This window comes from Drosophila suzukii, chromosome X, assembly GCF_043229965.1.
Source record: "Drosophila suzukii chromosome X, CBGP_Dsuzu_IsoJpt1.0, whole genome shotgun sequence".
Classification (NCBI taxonomy): Eukaryota; Metazoa; Arthropoda; class Insecta; order Diptera; family Drosophilidae; genus Drosophila; species Drosophila suzukii.
The window spans coordinates 18,246,859-18,270,906 of record NC_092084.1 but is presented as its reverse complement, the minus strand read 5'-3'; the positions used below and the strand labels follow the sequence as shown (position 1 = coordinate 18,270,906).

The 24,048-nt window shown below is 44.0% G+C and overlaps 4 protein-coding genes across 4 annotated transcripts in view; 1 reads left to right on the top strand and 3 right to left on the bottom strand.

The window, feature by feature from the left end:
- Nucleotides 1–3,080: 3,080 nt before the first annotated feature.
- On the bottom strand, nucleotides 3,081–5,905 carry LOC108011167 (trichohyalin). The gene is made up of 2 exons (XM_017076256.4): nucleotides 3,502–5,905; nucleotides 3,081–3,443 (listed from the first exon to the last, which is right to left on the bottom strand). The coding sequence occupies exons 1-2, from the start codon at nucleotides 5,805–5,807 to the stop codon at nucleotides 3,392–3,394; spliced, it is 2,358 nt and encodes a 785-aa protein (XP_016931745.2). The 5' UTR covers nucleotides 5,808–5,905; the 3' UTR covers nucleotides 3,081–3,391.
- A 1,305-nt stretch (nucleotides 5,906–7,210) lies between these two features.
- Nucleotides 7,211–8,444, bottom strand: LOC108011147 (uncharacterized). Its single transcript, XM_017076232.3, has one exon. It carries the CDS (start codon nucleotides 8,442–8,444, stop codon nucleotides 7,359–7,361), a length of 1,086 nt encoding a protein of 361 aa, XP_016931721.2. The 3' UTR covers nucleotides 7,211–7,358.
- Nucleotides 8,445–8,521: 77 nt separating this feature from the next.
- The window catches only part of LOC108011143 (centrosomal protein of 162 kDa), a 30,100-nt gene continuing 14,573 nt past the window's right edge, over nucleotides 8,522–24,048 (bottom strand). Inside the window, exons 2-7 of the mRNA XM_017076227.4 lie at nucleotides 14,013–14,646; nucleotides 13,181–13,394; nucleotides 12,442–13,109; nucleotides 10,301–10,491; nucleotides 10,076–10,228; nucleotides 8,522–9,914 (exon numbers count right to left, since the gene is read on the bottom strand). Coding sequence (XP_016931716.2) covers nucleotides 9,789–9,914; nucleotides 10,076–10,228; nucleotides 10,301–10,491; nucleotides 12,442–13,109; nucleotides 13,181–13,394; nucleotides 14,013–14,646 — 1,986 coding nt within the window. The 3' untranslated portion in view covers nucleotides 8,522–9,788. The remainder of the gene's footprint in view (nucleotides 9,915–10,075; nucleotides 10,229–10,300; nucleotides 10,492–12,441; nucleotides 13,110–13,180; nucleotides 13,395–14,012; nucleotides 14,647–24,048) is intronic.
- LOC108011148 (uncharacterized) lies at nucleotides 18,542–23,792 on the top strand. The gene is made up of 5 exons (XM_017076234.4): nucleotides 18,542–20,872; nucleotides 20,933–21,121; nucleotides 22,084–22,225; nucleotides 22,299–22,824; nucleotides 23,334–23,792. Exons 1-5 carry the CDS (start codon nucleotides 18,544–18,546, stop codon nucleotides 23,625–23,627), a joined length of 3,480 nt encoding a protein of 1,159 aa, XP_016931723.2. The 5' UTR covers nucleotides 18,542–18,543; the 3' UTR covers nucleotides 23,628–23,792.

Here is a 24,048-nt window from a genome sequence, read left to right as displayed (position 1 = left end):
AAAGGAAATATATTTTGCACTTGGCTGTTGCTTTTACTTAGCCAAGTGAAGCATGAAAACGCACACACATATGTGTCTACAGCTGAGGTCAAAATAATAATAGTATTATTTCCCACACACAAAAAAACTTTTAGATAAAATCTACCAGTATAATAGTTAAATGGTCCCAACCCATCGAATTGTCAATTTGACCAATGAAACTTACCATTTTATGGTAGTTTTACTATTAAATAGTTGTTAACCCTTTTTACAGTTGCGTTACTATCCGTATTGATCAATTTTACCCATACAATCTTTTTTATAAAGAATGACTAGTTAATAATTTTAATTTTTTTTATTATAATTTATAGAATAAGTGGATTGAATTTAAAGTTTGAAATAAATATGTGCTATGTAAGAACTATTTATTTTAAATATCTATATAGAAATGCATTAAGAGTAGTAAAATCGCTTGGCGAAATTCTTTCTTTTATATTTATATATTTATAATATAAAAAAACAAAGTCGGCTCAACTATTTATATAATTTACCTAAGATATCAAAGATGGTTAAATCGCTAGGTGAAATTCTTTTTCTAAAAATAACCTTTTAAAATAAAATAAAAAATTGGGCACAACTATTTCTATAAATTACCCGTAATATCAGTGGTAGTTCAATAGCTAGATATAATTCTTTTTCTACCCATGCCATTTTTAAATTTATAAAATAAACAAGTTGCATTGTAAGCCCAACTATTTATATAATTTACAAAATACCCCTATCAATTAAGGTACTTTTTTAGCTTGCATTTAAAAGCCTTAAAATACACAGACCCCCCCACATGTATTATTTTGGGCACAGCTGTAAATTTGTACCCCATAGCCTCACCCACTTAAGTTAGCACCCCCAAACCCAGAACTTTTCTCCCCACGTATTTATTTGGCGCTTCGCTGCTTTTATTTTATTGAAATTTATGATTTCTGACACAGAATTTATGTTGTTTTGCATTCGGGCGAGTGTGTGTGTGTGGGTTCGGTGGGAAAGGGGCATAAAATAAACCTCAAATTCTCGTAAAATGCCCAGCAAACCCGGCCACCAGAGTCGCCAGCTTTTCAGGGAGTTGTACGAATTTCTTGTTTTTCCGATGCCTTCCGCCTTTTCTAGCCCTCTGGTATATATATGTAAACATATATATATATATATACCACTGGTATTCGGGCATTTTGATAGCTCCTTTTTGGCCAATGTCAGTGAATTATTTAATTCGTATAAATATTGAAAACTCAATTTTTTATGATGTTTTCCCGTTGGTTTATTGCTCTTTTGTGGCGCTTTCATATCGCATAACTTGCCCCTGCCACGGCCACAGGATCCCCCGTCCCAAAAACCATCGTATTTGCCAGAGACATTGCGTATTGATATTTCACACTTCCGTGGCCAAAAAAAATAATATAAGAAGAGTTTGCATTGAATTTAAATCCTTCATGAAAATCCCAATGAATAAACTCAGCGAGAGATGGCAAACCGCTGGGTTTGTGAATAATGGGTATGTTTTGGGTTAGCTTTCGACCGTATATGATTTTTATATATTTGTTTTACCCACAAAAAGACTTCTGTTCAGCGTTTGCCGGCGGACCCAGTGATTAAGTTTTTCAAAGTTCTCTTTATGGGTATTCTCCGAAATATTCAGCCAGTTTCTATACACCAAAAATATATAAAATGTTTATTTTTTGCTGTACCATATTTCACAGCAAATTAAAAAGGAATTCCATTGAATCCATAAAAACCAAAATACCAAACAGCGGTACATATTTCACAACAAATTGAAAGGTATTCCGTTGAATCCATAAAATCCAAAATCCCAAACAGTGGAATATTTAAAATGAAAGGGTCTTTTTGAGGTGGACTTGCACAGGAGATTTAAAATAGCTATAATATATCAGTATATGTTTTTATTTCTGTTATTGAAAGCGATCTTCCGTCACTCTTTTAAAACGTCAACATAATTTTATTTTTTTTTTTAATCTTATGAACATATATATTTATAAGATGTTTTTATAATAGATATAGTTTATAAATAAAAAAATAATATTCCTAATTAAATATTCCGCTGAATTTCAGCTGAAATCTCTTTACTTTCCATTCCTGGTTGAGGATTTTTGGAGAGTACAGCCCTTGAGATATCCAAAACAGGATTCTTTGTTGCATGAAATCCTGCACTTGCTCTGGCCTTTTTGAAATTAACAGCTTAACCGCTAGCGAATATCCTGTTCGGTCGGAATCCAATGTTTCAAGTACCAGATACTTGATTTTATCTCTGTGCGCACTCTTCACATTTTGAATACCCCCCAATAAAATTCGTATCTCTGGGCAGGAGTAAGTAAAGCAACTGGGAACCAGCTCAGACATGGCAAGCCAAGGATATATTTCCACACAAATACGGATACGAGTGAGCACTCCAGCAGACACACACTACACACAACACACAACACACACTGCACACTCCACAGAAATCCACACACTCTATACACACACACCCCGAAAATAATCCCCAAAAGATGAAAATTGTGTAAAATTTGTGTGTTGGTTTCACTGATTAAGGATGGCTTACTGGCTGGCTGTTGGCCCCCCAAAAACTGCTGCTTTTGCTTCTGGTACTGCTTCTGGTACCGCTGCTGTTGGCCCCATCAGGGGAAATCTCTTGAAAGCCAAAAAGATGAATAGACCAGACCAACATCTAATATGTGCGAAATTTATCAGCCTCGATACACAGGCACACACTCAAACACGGAGGCAGAAAGGATATTCAGGAGCAATGCGGCAAGGACGAAGGCAAACGGCATGGAAAATCGCAATAATAATTTTGCCTTTCAGCTTCGGTTTCGGTTTCTGTGGCATTCAAAAGGAGGTGGGTGTCCTGAAAGCCTCGTGTGTGTGTGTGTGCGAATGCCTCAAGGATCCCGGCCATCCCAAGGATGCCCAGCCATGTGAGTGGACAGTTGCGGTCTCTCAGATGCGAATGCTCCAATTATCCTGGGGGGGGGGGGGGGAGAGATGGGTTGACCCACCTCAACCGCTGCCCGGGAATCGAAACTCACGGATTGCAATGCAGTTTGCAGATGCTCGGCTACTCGAGCATCCCATCATATATTTTCGTTATGCTCTTGCTGGCTATAACAGTGGGTGGTTAGGGGTTCGGGTTTTTTGGTTACAGTAACAGTTGGATTAAATTGTACAATGCTCCGACAGAGCATCCCATCCCATCCTTCTGTTTGTCGCTCGCTCGTTCGGGTCCTTTTGCATTTTCCGGGGGTAGTGAGGCCGTTTTGCCTTGATCCATATCCATTTGCTTTTCCAAGGGGCTTTCAATTTCGGGAAGGGGGGCTCCATTTCTCCATTTCATTTGTACAGCCTAGCAGCCAATGGCCTGCAGGTAGCCTTGAATCTGTTCACTCAAAGCATGGCTAGAGAAAGAGTTGATTAGTGGAGATTTTTCGCCAGTCAATACCAGGTAATGCTTACCCAAGTCCCTTGCCACTGGACGTGGATTTCTTGTAGAGAGCGGCCAGGAGGAGGATCTGTCCGGTCATCAGTAGTTCTCGTTTTCCATAGCTCAACCAGCCCTTGGTCTTCACCTGGGTGGCAAGAAGTACACGCTCCTCCAAGGGCTCACGAATATCTCGTCTGGAAAGCTCGCGATCGATTCGCTGAAAATCTTCGAGTCCCTCACGCCGGTCAACTTCTCGATCTTCTCTTCGCAGATTAACACGCGTTTCTCGGCGAAGATTTTCGCTTTGATTTTCGTTTCTTTCCCTACGAAGATCCTCCCTTTGTTGAGATACTACTTCATGTCTTCGGAAAGCTACAAGTTCCACTCGGCGATCCTCTTCTCGCTCTTCTCTTCGAAGATTAGTGTGCTCCTCTCGACGAGTGGCTTCTTCTTCCCGCTGCTCTCGATCTTCTCGTCGTTGAGCTTCATCCACTCTTCGGGAATTCTCGCGATCTTCTCTCCTCAGGTTTTCCCGCTCTGCCCGTTGTTCCATTCTTCCATCGCGAGCTTCACGATGTTCTCGTCTGGCTGAGATGCGTTCGTCCCCTGGGAGCATTTTCCTTTCTTCTCGCCGTTCTTCGCTGCGCCTTTCCGTTCGCCTGGCTCCTTCAAGTTCAACCCTTCGTTCTACATGACGAACATTTTGTCGCTCATTGCGTTCCAATCGACGGGAGGATTCACGCTCTTCTCTGCGAAGGTCTTCTTGTTGCTCTCGTCGCTGGTTTTGGTTGTCGAGGCGCTGCTCCCTGCGGTTTTCCTCTCGATCCTCACGCCTAGCAGAGTCTCGTTCATCCCGACGGAGATCTTCGCTTCGCCGAGAAGTGTCTCGCTGTTCCCTGACTTCATCCACTCGTTGAACTTCAAATCGCACGCGATTCACTCGCTCTTCGCGTCTGGAGGAGTCTGGCACAGCTCGGCGTTCTTCTGATTGTTCCACTCGCTCACGAATTTCGCTGTCTGCTTGTCGCAGATTCTCTCGCTCATTGCGCTGCTCAGATTCTCGTTCCATGCGTCTGGAGAGTTCCCTATCTACGTTAGCTCTGTCGTCACGACGATTCTCGCGCTCCTCACGCCTGGACATATCGCGCTCTTCACGGCGTTCTTCGCGCCTATCGTTGGCTGCTTCCCGTCGAGATTCCTCCTGTCGTCTGCTCAATTCTCGCCCTTCACGTTGCTCTACCAGTTCCTCACGAGCCTCACGAGGTTGATCGCGTGACTCAAGAGATTCTCGGCGGTCTACTCGTTCTTCACGTCGCTCTACTCGAGCATCACGTCGTTCTACTCGTTCCTCACGGGCATCACGCCGTTCTACACGATCATTACGAGCATCACGCCGCTCTACTCGTTCATTACGAGTATCACGTCGCTCTACTTGATTCTCACGAGCATCACGTCGCTCTACTTGTCTCTCACGGGTATCAAGTCGCTCTGCGCGTTCTTCTCGCGTTTCACCTAGCTCTACTCGCTCATCTCGAGCATCACGTTGCTCTACTCGATTGTCACGGGTATCCAGTCGCTCTACTCGTCCCTCACGAGCATCACGTCGATCTACTCGTTCCTCACGAACTTCACGTCGCTCCAATCGATTCTGACGACCGTCACTTCGTTCTTCTCGTTCCTCACGGGTGTCGAGTAGCACTTCTCGTTCTTTACGAGCATCTCGTCGATCTACTCGTTCTTCACGAGCATCTCGTCGATCTACTCGTTCCTCACGAGCTTCACGTCGCTCTACTCGATTCTCACGACCATCTCGTCGCTCTTCTCGTACTTCACGGGTATCAAGTCGCTCTTCTCGTTCATCACGAGCATCTCGTCGATCTACTCGTTCCTCAAGAGCTTCACGTCGCTCTACTCGATTCTCACGAGCATCACGTCGATCTTCTCGTACTTCACGGGTATCAAGTCGCTCTACTCGTTGCTCCCGAGTTTCACGAGGCTCTGTTCGCTCCTCCCGAACTTCCCGTCGCTCCACTCGCTCCTCACGAGCTTCACGGGGTTCAAAGCGCACCGATGAGTCCAACCTGACCCTCGTTTCCTCGCGCCTTTCGTTCCCACGATCATCGCGGGCTATTGACTCGACAGGTACTCCTCTCTGTGTCTCATCCGAGGCTTGTCTGTAGACCATGTGCTCATCGTAGTTATCTAGCCGGCGATGGGTATCCTTGCAGATGGAACTGCCCGAGATGTCGCCGCAGGAGAGCCTGTTGCTGGCCAATGCCAAGGTCAGACAGCCAAGTTGGAGGAGCAGGAGCAGAACGCTGAGCCGGAACCTCATCATCTTGGGTGGTGCTTGGTCGTCAGGTACACAAGAAGAAGATCGAAGATTCAGTCCGCTACTGTTTCACCAGCAGTCTGCGCAACTGGAATGACTTTCCTAGAGAATTGTGACCGCTTTTATAGCTGAATCCGGCCTAGAACTTTATATCTAAACCGCCCACGCTGGCACTTCCTGCTCCCCAATTTGCCGGGCTGATTGATTGAATTCCGCTTATCGCACATGTGCACCATTGCACCATCAAGTGGCGCAGACGCCACCGCTGTCCATTCGAGTGTTCCAATTTCCCATGAATGAAAATTGGACTAAGACCGTGACGTCACACAAGGGGTTTGTATTTCTATATAAACAATAAATAAAATAGGGAATCGATTTGCGAGGCTCGTTAAACACTTGTGACGTCAATACATGTACATATAAGAGGATATTAAACTCCATTTCTTTCTTCTCAAAGCGAGTGCACAACTGCGATAAGCGCAATTCAATCAAAATCAAATTAGAGTGCAACGGGCAAAGGAGCCAACCCAATAATTGGGGATACTCCTGTGGCGCCTTAGATGGCCAACAGGGCGTAAAATTGCGCATCGACTTGGCAACTGTGTCCCGGTTGTCCCGAACATGGCCGTGAATCCACTTTGGGTATAAAAGCAGGAGTTACCAGCTCGCAGAGCTGTCAGTTGCCCAGATAATCTAGAAAGGAGCGGTCCCCGAAATCCCGGTTGGCCTCGGAACCGGCTGCTCAAAAGGACTGGACCCAAGAAATCCCGCACCCATCTTTGGAACACCATGGGAAATCCCAGCAAATGGAGTTCGCCCACCAAGCCGCCCTAAGAATATCGCTTAACTAAGTATCAACTGTGTATTAATCAAAAAAACAGTCTCCTTTATCGTTATATCGTTATATCTGCACCGTATTCGCATTAACCAATATGATATATATTGTATCCGTAGTCCAATAATCTAAACGTAATCACTGTTAAACTTAGCCAGTTAAATGTTGCTGTTGTTTGGGATCGTATTGTCATGGAGCTGAAAGATTTGAGCAGCTTCTTCTCTTACTCGTCTAACCACAAACTACTCGTATATATGTATGCAACTTCTGCACTATTCCCACATGAAAAACTAGAATCTATACTATTCCATTTGCTGAAATGCACGATACAAGAAGCACATATGATTATAAAGTTCGTTTAAGGGGATTGCCCGAACCATCGGTAGTTATCCATCCATGCTTATGCGTAACCAAATACAAAATAAAATGTACTCGTACTCTAACCAAACGTTGAACCAAATGCAGTTTGATTTATTATTAAAGGGGGCTTAAAAGGGAACCCTTATGGGGTTCATGATAAGAAAAACATTTAAACTAAACACTTTAAGACAAAATATCGGGTAACCTACTGATTTCCTTCGGCTTCTTTGGGTTTTTAAAGGCCATAATAATTCAAGGAGCCTCTGGAGCACTTCTGGTTTCACCCCGCAGAGTATCATCCAATATCAGATGAAGTTCATTGCCGGGTGAGACCAGAAGTACCCCAAAATCTCCAAGTTTTCCTACAGCACTTCGCAGTGTGTGATGAGCAATGGCCGGCTGATCTTGCCATTTTTGGTTCCATGAGCCTCCATGGCCTCGATGACCTTGTCGCCACGTATCACCCGTCCGAAACCCACTCGCTGACCCTTGGCCACCGGCAGGGGCTTGAAGCTGATGCTAAAATTGATGGCCCCTCCGGGGAATCCACGCACGCAGTACTCCTTGGCGCAGGAGAGAACGCAACCGAAGCGCCCTTGATTCACCACGCGCGTATCGAACTCCATGGGATCTTTCAGTGAGGGCATATCGCGTGCCGGGTTCTTACAGCTGCTCAGGAGATAGCCCTCCAGCCAGAGATGCGGGAAGATCCGGCGAACGGCGAACTCGTGGGATCTCTGAGATAGACAGGTGCGGACGAACTGCAGCACCACCAGTGGAGCAGCCTCCGTGTACAGCTGCACTACCACCTGACCCAATGGACGTCCATCCATCAGGCCAAAGTGCAGTACAATCCTGGGCCGGAGCAGTCTCATCAGCTCGGAGTTCTCGCTAGGCAGTTGTAGATCCCAGCCGTTGTACTTGGTGAACACCTCACTCTCGGCCAGAACCGATCGGTTGGTCATCACACTGGGACAGCCGGCGGTACTCGTTAGCGATGGCCGTTTGGGCCACTTCCGCTGGGTCGTAGCACGTTTGCGTCCCTGGATCCTCATCAGCCGTCGACCCAATAATAGATTCTGATGCTCCACCAAGTCCAGCCTTTGCAGCATCAGAGGAAGAGCCGTTTGGGGGACGAGCGGAGGAGCGTCCATGGAGTCAATGACGCCGCCAGTTCGCTTAATCTTCGCCAGATTCAACAGCAGGCGCACATTCTCATTGGTCCGGTCCAGAAAGCTGCGTGCATCCTGCTGCAGTATATTGAATCCGCCCTGGGTCTTGGTGTTCAGTAGCGGTGGGCTCTGGTCCACCAAACTGGTGGCTCGTTGCAGGCGTTGAAGGTACAACTTGTAGCGACATGGAGCGACTCGTCGTTGGTGCAGCTGCGAGAAACTAGATACTCGGGAAGTAAAGGAACCAGCGTAGGGAAACCGATGCGCGTCAAACATATCCAACAAAAAAAGAGATCAGGATTGGAAGTCTTTCTTTTTTGGCTATCTATATATATCATATGGAACACGGGGTCTGTATTGGAATACTGTGAATTTTTATTTGGTTTTTGTCTTAGTTGTCCGCCTGCTTGAGTTATAATATTTATGGGAGATCTATTACATTCTGTTCGGTTCTTAGCAGGGACCGTAATTGTTTAGAAAACTCACCCGGTAATCATTATGTTTAAGTTTTCTTTTGAGTATCCAATAAGAATATCAACATTAACAAAAGTTATCTATAATAATTACTGGATGAGCTTTGTTTTGCTTAAAAATAGAATTCACTGGGAGGTACCGTGCACTCTATAAGAAATCAAAAGGTGACTTGTTCTTCTATGAATAATTTCTTGTAGAGCCGCCAGTATATCCCCGTATGTTGAAATAGATTTATGTTTCTGTATAGGTGGTCGAAAAAGTAGCATACTGATTTAGTTGTTTTTTATATAAGTAGGTTATACACTATTTGGAGGATTTTGTTTATGGAAACAACATAAATATCCTTTATTTACGGTCCCTGGTTCTTAGCTTTTTTTAACTTTTTCAAAGTTCTCTATCTTAAACGCACAATAATTGGGTTAGGTAAAAAAAATCGACTGTTACGTGGGTAAAATTAATTGTGCCCCTACAGCACTCTTTGTCTAAATCAAATATATAATATTCAAGTTGAGATCGCTTCGAATTTCTGTACTTCGATATTCTATATACATAAAATACTTATTCCTAGTACAACTTTCATTTCCCAAGCCATCTCTCTTTCATTTCCAAGACCTCACTGTCTCGCTCTCTTTCACACCCCTATCGCTATCTCTCTCTAAGTTGTGTGAACGCTTTTTTTTTCTTTAAACCATTCAATTTCTACATCGAAACACTGATATTTAAAATACTTTCTGCGCTAAGAACTACAATAACTTTAACCTTTTAAATATCCTTTGGTGAACAAAGGGCCTTGAGTGCCAGATTAGATTGCGGCTTTTGTTTTGGGAAAGATCTTAAACCTATATTAAAGTTGTTGGCTAACTGATCACTGGTCGATATACTTATTGTTTCCATTTTGAACACATCTGAATTTGGTTTGAGAAAATCGCAGGAGCGTCAGTTAGAGTTTCATTTTTGGAGCCACAATCCAACCTGGCCGCAAGTCCTGGGACACTTAGTTACCAACCCCTGTTTGTTGTTCTGGCTAAAATTGTTTTTTATCATTTATCATTGGATGTTATTCTGCTTAGACGGACTCTAGTCGAATTGGCTGGCATTGAACATGGCAATGTGTCTTATATAGTATCCTAAACCCTTTGAACTCCACTACTTGTTGTTGTTCTCCTGCATCAGATCCTCGAGGGCACCGTTGAGCCGTCCCTTGCTGAGGGCCTCTACCAGCATATGAAGTCGTTCCTCCCGCTCCGAATGTCTCCTCTCCAAGAGGGATACCTTAAAAAGGGGTGCAAGTAAAAAAAATTAGTTAGCAAGGCCATACAAAATGATGACACCTTGAACAATCAAACCTCTATACTTGTATTGTTCTTGATTTTCTTGAACTTGAAATGAGATCTTGATTGGTTCAGAAAGATTTAGTAAAATGGCTTCTGTACCTTGGCTTTCAGCGCATAGTAGTCCACGGGTACTTTGCGCCTTTTTTGGGTGGTCAAAGCCTCCTCCCGCTCATTGAGGCGCTGCTGGAGGATCCGCACTGTCTCGTTGCAGGAGGCCAGTTCCCTTTCATGGGCACTCTGCAGAGTCTTAAGCTGTAAATACCACATAAAAAGTTAAACTCCAGTTTGGTTACTTTCATTCAAAGTTGGTGTGGAAACACTCACATCCTGCAGCCGCTTGTCATGAAGCGTTTTATAGTCGGCCTCCAGCAGACGGTACTTGTTTTGGGCCTCCTTCAGAGCCTGACTTTCGGTGGCCGCCGGAATGTGGTCACTGTGATGATGATGATCGTAGCCACTGGAACGCCTCTGCAGGGATCCTCCGCTTGCCTGGGACCTAAGATCTAGTTTACTGCCTGCAAGTCACACAAAAACATCATCAATTTAATACAATTATTAGGTATATCTAATTATGTAAGCCAATTCGGGGTTCATTGAGCCTCGCCTGGCCAAATTTTATAAGAAATTTTCACAGAAAGCATATTGCATAATCCCAAAGTTATGAAGAGTGATTTACATTTCTTACACGCGCGTACGAAATTAAAACATTCGCTGATGATGCTATTTATACGGTTACCGTCGTCCGCTTTTGGCATTTACAATTATTAACAAAACAAATTTGACGGAGCGACGGCTCATTAATTAGCCACACAAAAACCGCACAGCCCATCAAAATACACAGAAATACGACGAAAAAAAAATCACAAATCACAATCGCGCAGAAAAAGAAGTAATAAAAACCTCTTTAAGCTTTTTTTTGGCCAACGGCAGAGGCGGCTAACAAGTCATGGCATTATAAAACGTCTATTTAGAGGGGAGGAGCTGGGCGAAGAGAAAGAAGTGGTGGGGCCGCACAGAAGACCTGATCCAATCCAAGTCGATCACCAGCAGCGTCCATCCAGTCCAGCGACCCGCCGCCAAAACAAACCCGCGTCTTTGACTTTGACTTTCGCTTTCGAATTTTCTTTTTCGATGGCCCAGCCACACAGCACACAGCACTAGCAATAGCAACAAGAAATTCAAATCCGAATCGACAAAAGGTAAATAAACAGGTGACATAACCAAGTGCCCGAGATGGGGTCTCCCACCCCGCCCCGCCCTCCTGCTCATGTGGCTCCGTGTCTCCACATGTATCTATGCTCCGTCGGTGTCCCCAACTGCGACTCTGTGGATTCAGTTTCATTTTGGCCGCTTGCTTTAACCCTAGCATGGCACTTTTTGTTTAAAAAAAATGGTAAGATATTATGGAACTACTGATTTTAAAATGAACACCCCAATTTGTAGAATTAATCTTATAATTTCTGACTTATTTTTGTTTCAACAGATTTGGTCAAACTGTAATCCACATTTTTAAATAAGTTTAAACCCAGGTTTTCCTTATTTCAAAAAATTATAAAAGGAGCCGTCATAAACTATTAATAAAACAAATAAATTCACATTTTGGAAAAAGTATACCTTTTCGAAAAATAAAATTTTATTATAAAACCAATTTACTATTGGTAAATTAGTAGACCTTTTTGAAACTTGAGTAAAAAGTATCAACAAAAAATCTTTAAAACAGAAGTGATGTTCTCGAATAAAAATATGTTCATAATTTGGAATGGGTATAACTTTTTGAAACTTAGATGTAAGTTACCATAATGTAATATTTTTTAATTAAATAGTTAATTTCATACACTAAGATCTGGTATGTATAACCTAAACATAAATGCATATAGGCCAATATTTAATTCCCTACACTAAGCTCACATGATTGCTTTTAGCTCAAAATAAACAACATAAAATTGTTTGACAAAACACATTTGCATAGCTCTTTTCAGAGAACCCCATATAACCGAAGATCCTCAGCGGGTTAAGACGTCTTGGCCCGGCTGAAACGTGTTTGTCTTGGCCATTGGCCGATGGCCGCTTAGCCGCTTAGTTGCGCTGCAATTGCCGTTTGAAACGAGTGCAAAAAGTGGTAAAAAGGCCGACAGCGTCGACAGCCGTACAATGATTTATTCCAGCAATTTATTTGCCGTCTCTAGAAGCGGAGTGGGCAGCGGGGTCTCCAGCGGGCGGAGGGGGTGCGGCAGGGGCGGGGGAAGGTGGAGGTGGAGGCGGGCATGGGAGGAGTGGGGAACTACCAAGTGTACGTGCTGACCGGGCAGAGAAAGTCCATAAATTACCAGCCATCCATCGGCGACCGAGTGACACAAACACAACCAAAATTAGAGAGGGGCTACGAGATGGGTTTTTGGATTTGCTTGTGGATTTGGATTTGGATGTGGATGTGGATTTCGGATTTGGGGGGTCTAGATGCTCACCTGCCTGGCTGGAGGAGCCACTACCCTCCCTGTCCCGCTGCAGCTTCCGTATGGTCTTCTTGCACTCATCCAGCTCCCGTGTGAGTCGCTGCATTGCCTTGTTCTTAATGGCCAAATCCACGCGCATACTCCTCACGGAGCTGAGCAGCTGGGCCTCCTCCTTGGATCCTCCGCCGCCATGGCTGAGCAGCGAGAGTGTTGAGTCCGACTGCGAGATGGGCAGCTTGGAGGGACCGGCGGTGACCAGGGGCGAACGCCGCTGACCACCACTTTGCTTTGAGTTCGGACGCGACGTGTTTGGCGTGGAATTGGCCGTGCTGCTGGTGCTGCTGCTGGCGGATGGGGCATGTGGATGGCCATGGAGGTGAACATGCGGCTGGTGGAGGTGCTGTTGCTGGCAAATGAGTGCCGGTGAGGGGCAGCCAATGGTGTTGGTACTGTGATCCCGCGTTCCATTCGCCGCCTGGGTTTGGGTGCCCATCGTGGTCGAGCTGACAGTAGATGCTCCTCCGGGATTCACTCCACTACCCACAGGCTCATCGTTCTCCAATGGCTCCGTTTGGGTGCAATTGTTGTAGTATCTATCCGCACGCTTTTGCATATAGCGATCTAGGGTGCGCACTTGAGATTCGATCTGCTCGTTCAGCTTGGTATTGATCTCCTGTAGGCTGAGGAGTTGAAATTTAAGAAAAACAAATTAGTTTACGCCTTGGGAAACTCGAGGATCTATAGAACCCACCTCAGAACCTGCGTCTCCAGGTCTGCAATGTGCGTCTCGTATTTGGCCTGCACCGAGTTGAAGCGCGCCTGGACATTGGCCAGAATCTGTTGCGCCTTGCGATCCTGCTCCTTGGCATCCGATTCCAGCTGGGCGATGCGCTGCTCCAGCAGCTTGCGGCTGTTCACGTTCTCCTGGTCGTTTAGCGGACACATCCCCGGACTCTTGGAAGCCACTAAAAGATATTATGAACAAGAAAAATGTCACAATACATTAATCTGATATTTTTAAATTAAATTGTACATAATATATCTTATTCTATATATCATTAATATCATTTAAAAGCATTTAAAATTATTTTGAGGTCTAAAATACATAGCCCATGTTAATTTTTCTTTAAAATATATCTTAGACGATCGGAAATCAGAATATCTTAATAATAGTAAGCCCATATGCCTTCTTTTAGCTCAGATCATATTTGATGAATATATTACTAAATGGTACCCGATATATAATAGTCAATATACCACATATAAAGTTATTTTGAGGTTTAAAATTTCTACTAAAATGAAGTCAATAATAGAGATAAAAAAAAAAATTTTTATTAATGGTGCCAATATAACTTGTTCTATGTATTATTTACCACATTTAAAATTATTAAGAGGTTTATTAAGAGGTTTAAATTATAAAAAATTAAACTGGGTTCATTTCTAATTAAAATATATATCAGACAATTAGAATTTAAAGGATCTCATTAATAGTAGACATTAGATCCAGTAGCTTTCTTGTAACTTTGTAATGTGCTTTATATTTTCTAATTCTTTCTAAGTATATAGGGCTAACCCAAACGCACCTATCAGAGCAGACACCGAGTCAGGATGCTTGCGCATGAGTATCCGCTCCATCTCGCGGCACTGGCGCTGCAGGTCCTGGATGACGCGAGCGTCCTTCTCCTTGCCCTCGCCAGTGCGCCGCCGCTCCTGGTGCGCCTCCTCGAGTTCCTCGCGCAGGGAGCGCTGCAACTGGAGCGCCTCACTGCGATCCCTGCGCGCCGCCTGCAGTTCCGCCCGCAGGACATTGGCACACTCGTTGAGATGCTGCACGTCCAGCTTGAGCATCTCGGACTCCTCCTGCAGCCGGCCATTGTGCTCCCGGAGGGCACGTTGAGTCTGCGACAGCGAGTCGCTCTGCAGGCGCACGGAGGCCAGACGCTCCTCGGTGTCCTTGAGCCGCTCCTGCAGCTGCTCGATCTCCAGCTTGAGTGCATGCTCCCGGGACACACTGCAGGCGATCTGCTCGATGGGTGAGCTCAAAGTGCTGACCAGATGCTTGGGTGAGCTGCCCACTGCCTTTTCGCAATAGCTGGCCATCGGCCTGATGGGCTGGCTGTAGGAGTGAATCCTTGACTGTCTGCCAGGTGGACTCCTAACCAAATGACCAGATGGATGAGCTGGTACGTCTACCTCCGCCTCAGTGATCTCCTCCATCTGCAGACAAAAAATAAAACAAGATTTGAGAATTAGCTATGATTTTTCCTTTATTATAATTATGGTAAATGTAGTGATAGATTGCTATAGATATAGAATCTCAAATATGAATAGATAAATATGTTACTGGAGAAAGGAGAAAATACTTGTAGTGTTTTTAGGCTCCCAAACTATTATTTAGAAAAGCCCTACCCACAAAAAGAAGTCACGTTTTTCCCTTTGCAAATTTAAAGGCCCAAACTTAACATCTCATTTACAGACGCCGTGAAAGATGAAGAGGTTCGATGGGTCGGGACATGTGAAAGTGCGGGGGTTTGCTACTCCTCCGGGGTGTGGCAGCTTAACGGTAATGAGCCACAAAAACGGCGTGAAGGTGCGCGTTGCGGGAATAATAATAATACTTAATATTTGTCGTCGCTTGGCGGTTTCTTTCTCTGCCGCCATCATCCTCTGCAGAGGGATAGGTGACCAGAGTAGGCCAGTGGAAAAACAAAGCCAGTTAGAAACACACACCGCAATGACAACTTCATGTCCCGCTGCACAGTGGGATTATTAATAATTGTTTGGACAAACAAGAAATAATTTTAGTTTGAAAATCCTGAAGAGCTATAGCTCATTCCCATTGTTAGCATTTAGTTTAGAAATAATTGTTAGCATTATATAAATAAGTAAATAGTTTGAATATCAATCCAACATATATTGCTGTTCCTAACTATAATAAATTTATAGCATATTTATTAGCATTTTGAAAAAAACTACTTATTACTGATTGATACTTATTAAGATCATACGAATAATATAGAAACATATATACAAAACAAAAGACTTAGGCAACGAACTTAGAATTAAAATGTTTAAGGCAAAATCTTTTACAACACAGTTTTTAATAGCTTTTTTTATGTAACATCATAGTTTTTAATAATATTTATTGTGTACACCACACTATTCAAAATTTATTGCAATAAATGCTTCATATTAAATCTTATAGAATGGTAAAAAATATTTTTATTAAAATTTATAAAAGTAAAGCTATAAAATATTTTAAACAAAATTAATTATAGAAAAATTTATGAACAGTTAACATTTTTGCCAATTAAATACACACAAATAAAACTTATTGCTTGTTTATCGAGAAAAAAAACACTAATTAATTACATTTAAATTAAATTCAAGGTGTTAAAACGAAAGACTTAGGCAACGAACTGGGCTCGGTCTGTTTTAGCCCACTGTGCGCAGTCGCAACCCTCGTCAAACGTTATCGACTGTCAAGTGGCACTATGGGCATTATGGTTAGCCGTAACCGTAAGAAGATAATTGGGATGATGTGGGCGTGCAGCAGCAGCAGCAGCAGCAGCAACAACAACAACAATGCACTCGACATTCAAAAAAAGCAGCGAAATATTGGAGAAGAAAGAAAGTTCGTGGCACTGCCGCCGCCACCCCCTGCCCCACCCACTCCGCCCACCATCGCCCATTGTCCCACTGTACTCGTGTTGTGTGTGCATCGATTTTAAGTTGTTTTTTTTCGGCATTTAACCGCCAGCAACTGACATTGCGGCCCACTCTCGCTTTCATCGAGTGCGCCGCCAACTTGGTAGTAGAATCTACCTGAAAAGCATCGTACACCTTCCACCGTTTGCACCATTCACTTCATTCATACTTTTGTGAATTTTATGGGGCGACCACTTTCCACTTTGAAATCGGCTTGAAATGTGTGAGCTTATTTGGGCTGGTAATTGGAATTGGTTCTACTTCGTTAACAGATTTGAATGGTATAATAAATATTGGTTTACTTGAATAACAAAAATGTCAACAATTTATTAATTTAATTTTAAATACATTGTTTGTTGTTGATTTATTTTACTATTATTATTTATTAATCTAAATAATAAGAAATAAAACGAAAGACTTAGACAACGAACTTAAAATAAGTATTTTTTAAATTTTAATTAATATAAGCGCATTTTTTAAGTTAAGCTTATTAGGCTAAGCTTTTAAAAGTTAATAAACATCTTATATCTTCAATAACAAAATATATCAATTGTTTTTGTAATAATTAAAATAATAAGAAATAATAATATAAGACAGCTTTTTTGTTTAAGTAATTGGTCTAAGCCTTTAATAGTTAATCAAGAAGTTTTTATATATTTAATAATAATAATAAAAACAATTGAATTGTTTTTGTTTTTATTTGTTTATAAGAAATAAACCGAAAGACTTAGACTAGTGATTCGCCTAAGACTTTAATAGTTAATAAAGATCTTATTGCCAATTAATTAGCACTAGTTCGCGAAATGAACGTTCAAATATTTTCGCATCCATTAGATACATTTGCAGTTAGGTGCTAAAAAGTGAGGTAAATATCGAGTGGCACTTGCCAATCATCGCCAGATGTCGGTCGATTCGATCGAGAAACTATAAGTACATATAGGAGATAACTATTAAGGACAATTTCACTACTTGACCCAGGCAATGGCGATTTCGAGATACACATATGTATATATTGCGCTGCCCGCTTTGCAATTACTTGAACTCTCGCTCTTCCTCAATTGTCATTTGATAAACTCCACTTATAAAGTGAAAGGAGCGGTAACAGCGGCAATGGGACCGCCACCAATAAACCACCGGCAATTGTTTGCCCGCCGACGAGGTGCGGTTGATTAGAGAGCAGAGCGTGGGTACTGGCCATACAAACCATATACAAGCCACACACAAAATACAAAAACAGAGCGACAGAGCAACTTATTCAGAAATCATGTCAATGAGCAAATTGGAAACTTTTAAAGCGCGCCAACACACAACACACACACAAAATAAAAATAAGATACAAAAAAATATACAAAATAAGAGGCGATCTGCGTGTGATTTCGTGTGCCAAATCTGAGGAATCACGGGTGCGTCCTGCTGCACTCGTTCAATAAATACATATAAATGCAGGCATATATAGCCATTAACCTGTCCAACATCGATTGCAATGACAATAAGCAGTGCAGTTAACACGAAATTGCCAATTGAGGCCCCAGCTGATTCAGCGATTCAGATCGAGATCGATATGGAAATGGTTCATCAGAATGATTTGCTGTGCATATAGAAAGTCGAGCAGTCGATAATTGTGACAGTTGATGGCACTTACGGAGAGCCACATTTAGTATTTATCAATATTTAAATGAGGAAAAGTTATTTATGGATTTAATTGTTGAGAGGAAATGTAAGGCAAGCTGTCTTTTAACCCATTGATAACCATAGATAACTTTGACATATTAATGGATTTATTTCTTATCTGGGAATTTGTTTATGGATCTTTTAAGTTCCATCTGTAATACTCATAAATTTTCTTAGTTGACATGTTTTTAAAACATAAATTCTTTTAGTTATGAATATATTTTCAACTTTGTAATATACAGGACCAGCTTAAGTTATAAATAGATCACTTGGTTAGTTTCTCGGGCATTTGGGGGTATATCTTAAGTTTTGATCTGTTATAGCATTGAATACATTTTGTTTATCACAATTTCTGGTTATGCTTTGCATCGATCCCGAAAGAAAGCGAGAGCGGGTGACCCGTCGATATGGAAATGTGGGATCAGAGGCGAAGATGGTAAGATAGCCATGGTTATGCCGATGACACTTGCTCAGAGGGGAGGGGGGATTAACATAAGCGACAACGACGACGATGGTCTCTCACAAGGAAGAGAGCCGAGCCACTGGCTTTTGGTTTGGACACTTTTGAAGACATTAACATACATAACAAGTTCCACACTGTGATGGCCAGTGTAAGCGGGCAGCGACGCCGACTGCAGCGTAGTCGCTCTGCCGGCAGCGTGGAGAGAAATATCGAAAATGAAATGGCAATACTTTCCCAGCGTTGGTATAAAAGCGCCACTCCACCAATGGGACATGTCTCATTACGGTTCACAGTCAGATCCCGCTAAGATGTACAACGCGAGATCGCGTGGCAACGCTGCCAACGAGGGGATTTCCCCCAAAAGAATACTCACCAACGGCTCCCTGCTCATCCTCATCCTTGGCGTTGGCCAGGTGGCGTCCATGTCGCTGGATCGCCTGGCCCTCGAGAGGAACGAGTTGCCGGCAGAGCAATCGCATCAACAACAGCAGGATGTCCTCGTGGATGACATGAAACTCACCTCCATTCCCTCCGCCGACTCCTCGGACATGTACATGCTGGTGCCCGAAACTGTGGCCAGCCAAATGGAAGACACCGAGCATGTGAATCGCAACTCCATTGAAGCCGATCCCGAATCGGATCCCTCCAGTTCTTCCTCCTCCTCCTCCGACATGCTGATGCTGGAGAGCGACTCCAGTCCAGCAATGCAATTGGTGGAGCTGCCCAGTGACATTACGGTAGCCGAATCCCAGCCAGAATCGGAGCACGATGTGGATCATCAGCAGCCCGAGTCCATTGAGGAGCATGTGGTGTTGATGAAGCCCCTTAGCCAGGAGGCTCAGCTGGAGCAAACAATGGACTTGGCCACAGAGGCGGCACCAGTTCCCCCCCAGGATGATCAAGCAGAGGATGAGGAGTCTCCAGCTGCCCCTGCCACCGAAAGTGTGCTTGAGGAATCGGAGAAGGAAGCCGAGCCACACATGGACGATCAGTTGCCCGAGGAATCGGAAACTCAGCCGGAACAGGTGCTCCCCGAGGAATCCCAGCCAGAAAGGTTAGAGAATGGGGCTCAATCTGAGATTGAAGCTCAGCCAGAGCTTCATGACCAACCAGAAATGGAGGTTGAATCTCAGCCAGAAGCTGAAACTCAGCCAGAAGTTGAATCCCAGCCAGAAGTGGAATCCCAGCCAGAGGTTGAATCCCAACCAGAAGTGGAATCCCAGCCAGAAGTTGAATCCCAGCCAGAGGTTGAATCCCAACCAGAAGCTGAGTCCCAACCAGAAGTGGAAGCCCAGCCAGAAGCTGAATCCCAGCCAGAAGCTGAATCCCAGCCAGAAGCGGAAGCCCAGCCCGAGGCAGAATCCCAGCCAGAAAAGGAACCCGAACCCGAGGCAGAAGTGGAAAAAACCAGCGACAACGAGCTGGACACCACGGAGGCATCTCTGATGGAAACCCTGGTGGAGGGCATCGAAGATGGTCTGACCGCCGCCATGGACAACCTGGTGCCCGAAGAATTGGCTGAGGCCAGTGAGAACAAGGAGCCGGAACAGGAAACCGAGGAAGAGCAGCAGCTGCCAGTCACAGAAGCCATCAATGAGCAGGCAATTCCGGAAGTTGAGCAGCAAAAGGAGAAGGAACCCGAGCAACTCACCCTGGCCGATGAGGCAGAGGAAGAGTCTGTCCCAGCCTCGAATGCCGAACCAGTTGAGATTGCTCCAGAGCAGCAAGTTCAAGAGGAGGTTGCTCCGGCTGAAAGTCTCGCGGAAGCCAAGCCTGAGGAGGAAACTCAGATGGAGGATGAGGCTAAGCCACTAGAGGAATCCAAACAAGAGGAAGAGGTCAAGGCGCAAGAGGAAGCCAAGCCAGAAGAGGAGCCCCAGAATGATGCAGAGATTCAGCCGGTGATCAGCGAAATGAAACCAGAGGAAATTCCAGCTGAAGTCCCTGCCGAGATCCCTGCTGAAATCCCTACTGAAACCCTCGCTGAAGTTCCAGCTGAAACTCCTGCTGAAATCCCAGCTGATGAAATCCTAGCAGAAGTCCCAGCTGAAATCCCAGAAGAAACTCCGGCCGAAACTCTTGCCGAAACTCCTGCCGAAACACCTGCTGAAATCACAGGTGAAGTCCCTGCTGAAATCCCAGCTGAAACCCCAGCTGAAACCCCTGCTGAGATCCCAGCTGAAACCCCTGCCGAAATCCCAGCTGAAACCCCAGCTGAAACCCCAGCTGAAACCCCAGCTGAAACCCAAGACGAAATCCTATCCGACTCCATCCAAGCCGAACCCGAAGTGGAGAAGGAAGTCCAGCAGCCGGAGAAGGAAACCAAGCCCGCCGAATCCTCCCTGCTGACCACCATCATACCCATGGTGGTGGCCCAACCCCAGGTGCCATCGCAGCCCATCCAGGTCCAGGATAGTGTGCTCAACTACGTCAACGCCTCGTTCCTGCAGCAGCAGCCTACGGAATCGGATCTGCCCAAGACGGAGGAGGAAACTCCTGTCAATGCCCATTTGAGACGATATGATGGCGCCCAAGTGTGGCGCATTGTGGTCCAGACCGACAAGGATAAGCGAATGGCCGATGAACTGCAGTCCAAATATGGTGGGTGCACTTTTTATATGCTATTAAATCAGTAAATAATAATATTTTTGCTTTTTTTAGATGGTCAGCTGTGGAAGGAGGTCAAGCAGGAGGTGGACTATCTGCTAAAACCCCAGGTTTTGGCCGCCGCCGAGCGCCACATTCGCGCTGCCAATCTTTCTCGCATTGTTCTCATCGACAACCTGCAGCACGTCATCGAAAAGGAGAATCCCCCAGCGGAGAAGATCGCCGAACTGCAGAACAGAAAGGGTAAGTGAATCCGAATGGAGATCAGAATGAGTTAGGAATGATTTGGGAATGCGTTCGGAATGAGTTCGAAATGAGTTCGGAATGAGTTATTATGGATCCTTTTCATAAAGAAGGAAAGAAAAATAAGAGCTACAGAATTGAAAGGGAAAGTGAATGCGAGAGGGAGAATGAATGATAAATGATTTGGGAATGATTTGAGAATGAGTATGGAATGAATTTGTAAGGAGTAAGAAGTCATGAAAAATGCTATTATCGAACCTTTTCATGAAGAACCCTGACAAGAGGAAAGATAAATAAGATCACAGATATTTAAAATAATACAAAATGATGACAGAAATAATATATTTTTATAGGAATCACAGAATTCAACGCCCTTATGATCTGAAAAATATGGATTCAGCGGATCCAAGAACAAAACTTCCGTGCTTTATACACCCATTACTCGCAGGGCAAAGGCATACTTCCCCATTTTTTTTATTTATTATTTATTTATTGAGTGCTAGGAGTATGAGACTTTGAGTGACAGGTGGTGCAATCAGGCGGTGGGCCGATGCCACCCCTTTTTCGCCAGCGAGGTGTCGCCGCAAACGAGCATTTAATGCACTCGGCGAGGGGCGTGTGAAAAGTCATCAAGCGCAAAGTGGCTTTGCCATAGGAACGTGCCACGTGCCACGATGGCCCCCAACTACAAACTCCAAACTGCGGGGGCGAAAAAATACTCAAAAAACGCACCCGGAGAAAACAGGACAGGTCCTTGCAAGACGCTATTGTTTAATCGATAGCCGGCGAAACGGGGAGCGCCAGACGACGCCAAGACCAAGATGTCCACCTTCGTGGGTTTAGGGTTCAAGTTGAGGGTCAGGTTCCCTTCCTTCCCCACCAATTGACAGCAAGTTGAATGAACTTCGGTGGGTTATACTACATCATACTAACATATCTTCACTATTTTACACCTATCACAGGACACCGCCTCACCTGGCAGGCCTACCATCGTCTGGAGGACATCCATGGCTTCATTGACTACATGGCCAAGACCTATCCGGATATTTGCTCCACGGAAATCATTGGCTACTCGGTGGAGAAGCGACCCCTGAAGATTCTCAAGTGAGTGCGGGCCTCCATGGAGGAGAACCATTCTTGCAATCCTTAATAATGCAATAATTCTAACCCCATTCAGGATTTCCAATGGCAATGCCCGTAATCCTGGCGTCTGGATCGATGGTGGCATGCATGCCCGCGAATGGATCAGTCCGGCAACGGTCACCTATATTGCCAACCAGCTGGTCGAGGGCTGGGAGGATCTGCCCGAGCACATGCGCAGCATCAACTGGTACATCCATCCGGTGGCCAATCCCGATGGCTACGAGTACTCGCACACCACCGATCGCCTGTGGCGCAAGAACATGCGTGCCCATGGACGCCAGTGTCCTGGAGTGGATCTCAACCGTAACTTTGGCTACAAATGGGGCGGCAAGGGCACCTCCGCCAGTCCCTGCTCCCAGACATATCGCGGCAGCAAAGCCTTCTCCGAGCCGGAGACCTTCTACATCTCCAAGTTTATCAGCGGCTTCCCCAGGGAGACCTTCCAGGCGTACCTCTCGTTCCACAGCTACGGCCAGTACATCCTGTACCCATGGGGCTACGACTACCAGCTAACCCAGGATCGTGCAGATCTTGATCGCGTGGCGCGACAGGCGGGAACGGTGAGTTTTTTTTCGTAGATTTTTCAATTTTCATCAACAAGATGACACCTGTTAAGGCTTAAAGGGTCTTTCAAATGGGGTCTATATCATTTTTGATTATAATTTTAAACGTTGATTGAAGTTCTTAAAGGATTCAGCTTATATAACCATAATTCACACATTTTCGGAATCCGAAACTTAAAGCAAACCAACAGTTAAGGCCTTATGATACTGACATAAATTTTGACTTACTCAATGGATTTATTATAAAAAGTCAAGGCAGTGTACAGCAAAAAAGGCTAAACAACTAAATAACATTTTTTGAAGATATATTTTCAAAAATGTTTAGGTTATAAACTCTTTTTAATATAAATCCAGTCAGTTATTCAAAATAAGTAAGTGTCATAAGGCTATAAGTAGCCTTTTTAACTTAAAATTTCATAGTTGTGCCATCAGATTGTAGGTTTTCCATTCCATAATGTATGGTTTAACATTACCAACAATTTAAATGGTTTTTTTATTTTTTTCAGAGCATCACCAAGTCGACGGGAGTAAAGTATACGGTGGGATCCTCCGCCACAACCTTGTACCCCGCCGCCGGAGGCTCCGACGATTGGGCCAAGGGCATTGCGGGCATCAAGTACGCCTACACCATCGAAATGGGCGATACTGGACGGTACGGCTTCGTCCTGCCCGCCAAGTTCATCCAGTACAATGGCAAGGATGGCGTTACCTTCGCCGACACGGTGGCCAGGGCCATTGCCCAGGGACGAGGAAAATCGGTGGCCAGGAACGGCAGTGGCAGCCGGAGGCGTCGCCACTAGTCCAGTCCACTTAGCTCAATGCGATTTTTTTGTAAATCATCCTAATGATTTTTTTTTTGCTATTTATATGAATACTATTTATTTATTTATTTATTCTACTTGTAACTAGACAAATTGAACACACACAAAAGAACACACAAAAACAAAACAAAAAACTCATCTAAATAGACTGAAAAATGTTTATTAAAAAAGTAAAAAATTAAAAATTAAAAAAAAAATGTTTTTCACTGGGGGATATGATCAATGGAATTTAAAAAAATTAATCTTTATTAAATTTAAAAAAAAACATTTTTCCCTTAAAATCGAATTATTTGTTTTTACAATCATATTTATAAAGATCAAAAATTCTAAGACAAAAAAAAACAAAGTAAACCTTTATATTAAGTGGTAAAAAAAAAGAAATCACCAAAATAAAATATTT